We start from the raw sequence: 10,006 nt of genomic DNA on the forward strand, positions 1-10,006 counted from the left end.
AGCAAGCAGGAGAGAGAGTCAGCCCAGGCAGTTCAGAGGCCCACAGCCACCCTGCCGTCCTGCTCCAGGACTCACCACAGATATCAGGGCTCCCGGGCAGACCCCTGCCCTTCCCTCACAAGCACATCACCCTCCTGTCCATCACCTGACAGCAGCCAAGTAGACATTAGGCTGGTGCTCTCCCCGTGGCTCCCTCTCTGTGGGCCTCAGTGTCCTCTTCTGTAAGATGGGGCTGCCCCATGTGCTTCCCCTGGGTATTCCAAGCATGGACAAGTCTGCAGAAGGGTCCTGAGGCTACTACCACACACCTCCGCAGCCTCCTCCAGGCTGCTCCAGACACTCTGCCCTGGGTGAGGCCTCAAGGTCTGAAGCTCTGACCAGCTGGGTGAGATCTGTGACCAGATAAATTGGCCCCAGGCAGTGGCTGGTTACAATGGGAGGGTAAGTGGGTGTGTCTCTGCCAGTTAGGGCTCCTTGGCAAGGGAGGCGGCCTGGTGATGGGTGTGCGTGCAGAGGTCAGCTGAGCCCCACCAATGCAGGGCATCCTCTGGGAGCAGCTATTTTTAGGTCCCAGGCTTTCATGTGGCGGAATGATGTGGAGTTTACAAAGCATCAGTAATGCGTTTCAGATGGCGGCCCAGCAGGCCAGGAGGCTGGGCCCACTGCCACCACAGCCAGGTCAGAGTTAGTCAGAATCCTTCAGCCCAGCTCCCATCACCTGTCCCTCCCCCCGTGATCCCTTGGTGCCCGATGCGGAGGCCAGCCCAGGAGCAGTCCCTGCAGCGGTCTACCCAGAAGACCCCACCTGAGCTGCACCCAACCTGTGGGCCTCTCCAACCAAAACTTATCTGAACCTCAGAAATCCTCCATGGCCAGGGATTCCCACCCCGTTTTTGAAGAGGAAACTGAGACCCAGGGAGGTTAGCAGATCACACGGTTAGTAGGTCACACAGAGAGGGAGGAGATGGCTTCCTGCCCCATTGAAGCCCTCATCCTCATGGGAAAACTAGGTTTTCTGAGAGGGGTGATTTGCCACTTCTGGGAGCCAGGCCAGCACAGACACGGTGGGGTGGGGGCAGCCCTAACCATGTAACTCCCCAAAACCCACACCCACCATTCCCTGGGGCCATGTCCTGCCCATCCATGCCTGGAGCCTCTGCCACACACACGCCACTTGGAAGCAGACAGTATGTGGGGCCCAGACAGCTCTCCTGCCCTTGAAGAGAGCTGGTTGTTTTAATTGGGGGGTGGGGGTGAAGGACAGGAAGAAGCTTATTTGGCAGAGTGTCTCCTTCCTCTGATCTCCAGGGAGTTCTCGCTGTGGAGCCGGGCCTAGGAATGAAGGCTGTGTGTCACCAGGCTGCTCTGGGTTCTAAAGCTATCTGCTGGCACAGCCCTGGCAGGCAGCCTCCCCCTCATAACCATCCCAGCTCTGCCCAGCAAGGGACAGATTTCCTCCATTCCCTGGGGGCCTGAGCCAGCAAGAAGCTGGGAGGGGGCAAACTCTCTGAGTGGACAAACCCCTCAGGCTGCCCACACCTTTTTAAGGGAGAGAGGCAACTTCCCAGGTCCAAACCCCAAGCCTGAAGGTCTGCAAGGCGAGGCAGCAAAACTCCTGAAGGAAGACGCAAACACTGTCCTGGGTTCTCAGAGAACCCCACACCCCTGCAGCCTCAAAACCTTGCTAGAGACATGCTGGCCAGAGGCACGCACCACACCCTGGCTGAATCACCAATGGGTCCCAGGACCTGAGTAAGCTATTGACCTCTGGATGCAGTTCCCCTTGGTAAACAGGGACCAAGGCCCTAGACTCAGTCCTGGGGACTGTGTGACAGTCAAAAGAACTGATAGGAAAATGGACCTCCCCACCTCTGAGGCACTCTTGCTTCCATTTGCCAGCACCCTTGGGTCTCCCCAGCCCAAAGTCTACCCCTCCCTTGGCCCTGCTGGAGGTCCTCCTATCCTCCCCCACCCCGTCTCCCAGTGCCCACCCTGCCCCAGCTGTGGCTCTGCGAGCCTCGGCCTGCCATGTCCAACTTAAACCATCTATGGGGGCACGGCCCTGCCCTTTCATGTCAGCATGCAGCATGTACCCACCAGCCTCTCCCAGGCTCGGAACCAGTGCTGCCCAGGCGCCAAGGTCACAGGCCAAGACCATTTTTACATGAGGAAGCTAAGGCCCAGAGGGGCCGCCCAGCCAAGGAGCAGCAGATACAGTGTCAGAGGGTGGATCTTCCAGACCCAATGCCTTCCCTCTTTTCACTTCTCTAGGGGGCCTTGGACAAGTCCCTTCCCTGACCTGGCCTCACTGTCCCCACCTGCAGAAGGAGCATTGTTCCCCAAGGATTTGTGCGCCGTACTGTTGGGGGTGGGGGCCCCTCTGACCTGATAAAACACCTGTTTCCTCCAGCGAAGCTTTGTTTGTACACAGCAGCAGGAAGCACCAGTCACAAGGTGTGAGGGGTGTGACTATGGCTTTGGGACCGCAATAGTCCAATGAGACTCAGAGGGACTGTGGCTCGCCTTGTCCCTCCAGGAGGCTCTGGGCCCGCCCCTGACCCAACCTGGCCTCAGCATTTCTGTGACTCTAAATCAGCACCCTGGAACCCTGCTTACAGCTTAGCTAAACCCTCCTTCTTGCAGGGGCGGGAGACCCAGAGAGGAGGTCTCCCTGATCCTCTCTCCTTTAACTCAGCCTGAGTCTCAGAGCGGCTGGGGAGGTGGCAGAGCTGGTATGAACATCCCCGTTGGCTGGCTGTGGACCCTGGCTTGGAGGCGGAAGCCTGGGAGAGCTGGGAAAGCAGTTCAGTTCCCAGCAACCTATCCAGGGCCCTTTGTCAGCCCTGGGCCTTGGGAATGCTCCCTCCACCCTGCTGAGCTAGCTTGCTCTGCCCTTCCAGAGGACAGGGCAAGAGGTCCTAAAACTGCAGCCATCCCTTCCTGCCCCCAGGGACAGGGTGGGGCAGGAGGCCCGGCTCCACTCAGGGGTCTACAGGATGGTGCTTTCCTGGCCCTGAAAGACATCAGCCAGGTGGAAGCCCTCCTCAATGCAAAGGCCCATGTTGGAAGCTGCAGAGGAGGGGCTGTAGATTTTCCAGATACTGCGACCAATACCACCCAGGCTTCTGAGGACAGCAATGCAATTCTAGACAGGTTACAGTTCCACTTCTCACCGTGAACCCATTACATGAAAAGCAGTAACTTCACATCAGCTGTGCTCAGGTACCGCAAAGGCGGGGATAGACACAGACTCGGAACCTACAGCAAACTGGGGCACCAGGGAAGCAAAATGCCACGAGTCTTCCTGCTTCTTGACCCCATAATTCTCTTTGGCTATGATGATCCAAGAAAAGAATCAACATGGAAACTAAGGCTGGGCGTAGTGGCTCATGCCTGTAATCCTAGCACTTTGGGAGACGGAGGTGAGAGATTACCTGAGCCCAGGGGTTCGAGAGCAGCCTGGGAGACTTGGCGAGACATCGTCCCTACAATAAATGAATAAATTAGCCAAGTGTGGTGGTGCACGCCTGTGGTCCCAGCTACTTGGAAGGCTGAGGAGAAAGGATTGCCTAAGCCCAGCAGGTAGAGACTGTGGTGAACTGTCATCATGCCACTGCACTCCAGCCTGGGTGACAGTGAGATTCTGACTCAAAAAAAAAAAAGGAAACTAAGGCGTGATTTCCATGTGTAAAGGAGGCAACTGTGAGCAAACCAGCAGCCACATGAGGGATGTTACAAAGGAAGATGTGGCATGCGAGACTGTCTGCAGGCTGCAAACATGCTCCCCACACCGGGGCAGCACCACGGCAAGATGGGAGAAGAGCCCTGAGAAAGGCTTCTGGGCTAATGACCAAGAGGGGCTTTTTCCTCTTTCTTTAAAAACAGCTTAAACTTCTAACATCTCCTGTAAAGGCTTCTACGTGGCTGAGGAAGGGGAGTCTCTTTTTTAGATAAATCTCTGGGGTGGTAGGAGAGAACTCCCAGGATGGAGTGAGTGGCCATGGCTCCCACCCTGGCCCCAGGGATAGTACCTCCCCTCCCAAGAATCCCTGTGATTAGCCCCAGACCAGGCGCTGGTTTTAGGAGTCACAGATGGCATCCTGGGCAGAGCGTCCTGGCACTGTCCTGGTGAGGCAGGGTGGTGAGCAGGGAGCCTATATACCTGAGTCCCCAGCCACAGGGTTCAGACCCCAGGCCCAAAGCCCACATGGGGCCTACCACTGAGCCACTACTGGCCCCAGGGGAGCCAGGAGAGCAAAGGAGAAGGGGTCAATCACGGCAGACACTTGTTCCCAGCACAGGCCATGGTGGTGCCTCCCTAGGCACCTCTTTGGCACTGCTGCCAGTCCTCACTCTGACTCTGGGGGGAAGGCTTGCCACTCCCATTGTGCAGATGAGAAAACTAAGGCTCAAAGATACTTTAAGAAAAAGACTCTCTAGCCGGGCTCGATGGCTCAATTAAGAAACAGACTCTCTAGCTGGGCTCGGTGGCTCAGCCTGTAATCCCGCGCCTTTGGGAGGCTGAGGTAAGTGGATTGCTTGAGCCCGCGGGTTCGAGACCTGCCTGGACAACTTGGCGAGACTTCATCTCTACAATAAATAAAAAATGAGCCGGGCATGGTAGCACGCACCTGTAGTTCCAGCTACTTGGAAGGCTGAGTGGAAGGATTGCCGGAGTCCAGCAGGTCGAGGCTGCGGTGGCCGGGAGTGGCCACTGCACTCCAGTCTGGGTGACAAAGTGAGACTCCAACTCAAAAAAAAAACAAAAAAAAAAACAGACTCTCTCTGGTCTAAACGTGATATGTGTCATACAGCAATGCTAACTGCCCTGGCCTGAAGAGCTGCCAGGGTGGACGAGGCAGCTGAGGTCCTGAGGGATGAGGGTCCCACTGGGATGGTCACCACCCACCTGAGGAGGTGACATCTGCACTAAGCCCTGAATGAAAAGGTGACGACTATAGGAGGGGCTGGGGGAGAGAACTCCAAGCTGAGGGAACTAACACAAAAGTCTTGAGGTGGGAAAGAACTTGCCGGTCCTGAGACCCCCTCCCCCCAGGACAGTGAGGTGGCTGCTGCTGATGACAGAGGACGAGGATGGGCGATGACTACGGGTGGCCAGGAGGGGCCCCCCCCAGGCACTAGGCTGTGGTGAGTGGTCTGGACTTCACTCCAGGAGCAATGGGAAGCCACCACAGGGTTTAATCAGGCAGAGCTGTGACCTGATTAATGTTTAAAAGAACCCCTTTGGCTGCTGTGTGAAACTGGGATTGTGTGTTAGGGTGGGGGTTGGGGTGGGGGCAGAGGGGCCTTGAAGGGGGCTGTTGCTGCCATCTGGGTGAGAAACGGCGATTGGGCTTGAGGCTGCTGGCTGATGTGGAGACATAGGAAGATACAGGATGTGTTTGGCCTCCCCAGGCAGGTCCCTGGGCTTTGTCCTCATCCATTGGGGGACACCTGTAGCCCTACTTATTTACTTATTTATTTTTGTTGTTGAGATAGTGGTCTCACTATCTTGCCCCGGCTAGTCGTAAACTCCAGGCCTCAAACGATCCTCCTTCAGGGTGCTGCTTAGTGGGCCCTTCTTCACAACCAGGGCTGGGGCAGGCTCTGCCCAGGACACAGTCTGTGACTCACGCGACCAGCACCTGGTCTGGGGCTAATCATCCATCTCCTCCCCTCAGCTGGATTCTCCCAGAGGCAGAGCCTGGTTCCGGCCTGGGTGCCTAGTACCTGGTACCCAGCCTGGTGCCAGACTCTGCTAACAGGCCTCACTCCAACAGAGTTGGAGCTCCACCATCACTATCCCTTCCCATCGAGGCCCCTGGCCTCCCTCGGGGGCTGTGAGGCCGAGCAGGCTCTCCTGCATGCATGCATCTCTGCAGAGCTCCCCAGGCTGGCCCTGCGTCAGCAGCACTTCCTTCCTCTGCTGAGTCTTGCCGGTACCCTCACCTCCTGCTCCCCTGGCTCATTCCACAGCCCTCACTTGGACCTCAAACCCAGCTTGGAGAAGGGGAGTCTGTTGCCTCAGTGAGGCTCCTGCCCACAGGAGCTGACACCTGACCCCCAGCTTGGGACATGCCCAGGGATACGGAAACACAGCCCGCAAGTCTCCGCAACAGCCAAAAGCCTTAGGTTTTTCATGTAATTCATATACCATAGAAGAACCACTGTAAAGGGAACAACTCCATGGCTTTTAGTATATTCAGAAAGTGGTACAACTGCTACCACCATCTAATTCCAGAACCTATCCATCACCCCAAAAAGAAACCCCACACCCATTCACAGTCACTCCTCATTCCCCTCTTCCCTCAGCCCCTGAAGAGTGGTAATCTATTTTCTGTCTCTACAGATTTGCCTATTCTGGATATTTCATCTAAATGACAAAAGTCTCAGCAACCATCCAGGCCACAGACTCCAAGCAGAACCCACAGAAGGGGCCACAGAGCAGCACTGTTGCTCTGTATCTTTTTTGCGTATGACCAGACTGACGGTCTTGTGCATCCAGGAGCCTGAGTTTGCCTCAGGAATGGTGTCTTGCTCATCACAGAATGCCCCCCAAATCCAGCCTAGAACCAGCTCACAACCCCCTCCCCATTCCCACCTCATCCAGGGTCTCAGAGCAGAGAAGAAAAAACAAAACAAAAACAAGCAATGCTTACTGGTCTAGGCCAGTGACTGCCTGCAAGCCTACATTAGATGCCTGGCAAACACCAGTCCTGGAGTAAACTTTGAACTCATTTCCCCTTTCTCAAACAATGCTTAATAGAAACCAAATACCAGAAAGAAACAACCTTTTTGAAAAAAATTCTCTCTCTCATCCTGTGGCAGTCAGCTGCGAGGGGATCTTTTAGCCTACTGATCCTGGCAAAATTCAAGTTGGCCAGTTTTGAGATCCCAGTGTGGGAGCCATGTGGACATCCCACCTACACATAGACACAGGCAGTGCCTGGATGGGTCATCCCTGCTATCTAGGGAGGTCCAGTGACTGGCCTTGAGCATCTCAGCACAGCTGTCAACCACTTGAATACCCTCAGAGACAGTGAGGCAGAGGGCGTAGGGGCCTAGTTCTAAGGCCTGTGGGCAGGGGCAGGGTTGCAGGTTCAGTATGTCCTGTAACAATGGGCTTGAGGAAAGGACCGGTTTTGGAAAAATCCTCCAAAGGTAGTTTTTCCTCAGGGTCCTTGCCAGGGGCTCCTGACCCAAGATAAGAGGATCATTCCTGGTTTCAGGCACATGAACCTTGAATCAGATGATCAGTGTGCTCCCAAAACATGGGGTCGGTCTGTTTTGCTTTGTGAAACCAGCCAGACTTTTTTTTTTTTTGAGTTGGAGTCTCACTCTGTCGCCCAGGTTGGAATGCAGTGGCACACTTGCAGCCACCACAGCCTTTACCTGTTGGGCTCAGGTGACCCTTCCACCTCAATCTTCCAAGTAGCTGGAACTACAGGCACATGCCACCATGCCCAGTTAATTTTTTGATTTATTGTAGAATGAGGTCTCATCAAGTTGCCCAGGCTGGTCTCAAACCTGTGGGATCAGGCAATCCTCTCATCTCGGCCTCCCAAAGTGCTGGGATTATAGGCATAAGCCACCGTGCCAGGCCCCAGTCAGATTTTAAACGGCCATATAAGTCTTCAGGTAATGCAGGCAACTACTCTTACTTGCTATGTGTTGGTAGCTGTCAGGTTTGCTAAAGGAAGCTTCCTACATTCACGTACATCTTCCTCACCCAGCATCACTCCAATATGGGCCCCCGCCTCTGTCCTTGTCCCTAACCCCACAGAGCAGCTGAGGCTAGGGCACAGAAAGTCAGGACCAGCGCCTGTCCTCTTCCTCCTCCTCCTGTGTCCCCAAAGCCAGACAGTGCGGGCTGCAGCTGGGTGGGGAGGACGGCAAGGGGATCCATCCCTGCAGGAGAGGTGCAAGACATAGACAGGCATTTGCCGGAGCTCGAGCAAGACCAGAGTTGAAAAGGAAACGGCCCAGAACAAGGCCAGTAGTGTCATACCTCCCCCACTGTCCTCACTGTTTGCTAGAGTCTACCAATCGCCTACTCTTGACTGGTGTGAGCCAAAGGACACCAAACGGTCCCTTCATCCATACCCTTACAGCAGAACGAGGCGCTCCCTGCTCTGGGCACTCTCCCAGCACTCGCCCACGCCAGGAGACGAACTCCAAAAGGATTTCTTTTCCCTGCGCTGCTGTGGAATCCCAGGGGACTGGAGTGGAGCCTTGGGCCTAGGCCTTTTGTCCAATCATAGTAAATATGGTGACCCCAGTCCCTGGCCAAGCAACTCACTTGCTGTTGGTTTGGTAGTGAGGAGTTATGTCAACCAGGTCCCAAATCTAGGGTTTACTCCTTGTAGGGGATCCAGAAAGCATCTTTGTCAAGATTCTGCTCGTGCACGGTAGAGTTCTCTGGGCAGAGCGCTGCATCAGGTAGTAGGGTCGGGGGCAAGCTGCCTCCCCCACAGACTCAGAAGTGAACCATCTCATGTACCAACCCATCCCAGAGCAGAAAGTCTGGGGGTCCATGGGGGTCCAGAGGAGTTCATGTCTAGAGGCAGCAACCACCAGGTTTCCTCCCTGAGCTTCTGGAAAGAAGCCTGTATGTGTCCTCACCACCCACCAGCTTCATCATGAAGCAGTTCTCAGAACCACCCTCCTCAATCCTGTTCTGAAACAGCCTAGCAGTCACCCTCTCCCACCCTGGGTGACCCCACTGCTAGCCATGCAAGCCACTGGTCTGCCAGCCCCACCTGCGCTGGGCTTACATTTGCACCAAACCAGAGACCTCCAAACCTTCCATGTACCCTCACCCCAACTCGGACCAACTGAAAACAGTCTGAAACAGAACAGGAACTTTTTAAAGTGCAGTTGTATTGCTCCAAGGCACTCAAAACAAGCTCCTCACACTTTAGGGCATCTGCACCAATGAACAAAAAAGCACAGTTTGTAATGATCATGCAATCTTTTCAAAGCACTGGGTACTTCCAAAGATTTACTCCACAGATTCATATACTGGCCCCTTTTCGACACCGCTCACTTGCAGCACCTCTGCACACCTTCCTGATGCATTTGAGACCAACCAGCTTCCTAAGAACGCACTTTCCACACAGCATTCAGGGTCTTTCTTCGGCAAGGGTGTACTCACGCCGATAAGAACACAGCCGAGCAGAGCATGTTTCTCCTGCATAACCAGGAGTGCTGAACGGATCAGCTTTTCTGCCCACTCCCCTAAGCACTTTGAAGCTCAGAGCTTCCTGAAAGAAAGTGGCCAACTGCAAAGCTCTGAGCCCAGACGGCACTAAGCACACCACCTTCAGGAGCGGGAGTGGTCCTGGCTCAAAAGTTCTCTGGTAAGAGCCCACCCCAGCATCACCTGGCTCCAGGACCGGGCCTGCACCTGCTTGCCAGCAAGCTGGGAAGACAAAAGCCAATAGCCAGAGGGCAAGGGGTACCCTAGGGCCGCCCCTCCTTCCTTCAGCAGTGTTCTCCTTTTGGGTCAGATCCCACTGGGTGTGTATGGGAAAAAAGACCAGCACAAAAGTCTCTTCCTGCCCATGCCTCACCTACCTGGTCAAGGGGGTAGCAGGCACCGGCTGCTGGGGTCACTTACCAGCGGGGGCTGCGGCTGAGGGTGCTGTCCCGCTCCCGAGGCGGGTGGGTAGTGCATGAGCAGATTGAAGGCGGAGTAGACGGTCTCTTTGTACATGCCGCTGGCGCACTCCGGGGCCTTCAGGCCTGGAAAAACCACAGCTGGGTCAGACACCACCAGCCCTGGCGGCAGCTCGGGCTGAAGGCTGTCTGCACTTGAGCAAAAAATAAGAATCGCCGAGGGGTTTCCTACAAGTTTCTGACTTGGAAAGGTATGGGCTGGCAGTGTCCGCAGCGCCGAACTTTGGGGGAAGAGACCCGAGTCCAGGCCTCCCCTGGGCGGCCCCTACTCGACCCCTCACCCGGCCTCCAGCCGAGGAGCCTCGGCCAGCCGTTCCTCCTCAGGGCA

The 10,006-nt window shown here is 55.4% G+C and overlaps 1 protein-coding gene across 4 annotated transcripts in view; it reads right to left on the reverse strand.

Annotated features, from left to right (window-relative positions):
• The window catches only part of TCF7 (transcription factor 7), a 29,406-nt gene extending 19,419 nt beyond the window's left edge, over positions 1–9,987 (reverse strand). For all 4 annotated transcript variants that reach the window (XM_008065874.2, XM_008065873.2, XM_021716436.1 and 1 more), the window contains exon 1: positions 9,620–9,987. In XM_008065874.2, coding sequence (XP_008064065.1) covers positions 9,620–9,715 — 96 coding nt within the window. In that variant the 5' untranslated portion in view covers positions 9,716–9,987. The remainder of the gene's footprint in view (positions 1–9,619) is intronic.
• Between the last annotated feature and the right edge of the window lie 19 nt (positions 9,988–10,006).

This window comes from Carlito syrichta, unplaced genomic scaffold, assembly GCF_000164805.1.
Source record: "Carlito syrichta isolate Samal-C Ts95f unplaced genomic scaffold, Tarsius_syrichta-2.0.1 Scaffold308816, whole genome shotgun sequence".
Taxonomy (NCBI): Eukaryota; Metazoa; Chordata; class Mammalia; order Primates; family Tarsiidae; genus Carlito; species Carlito syrichta.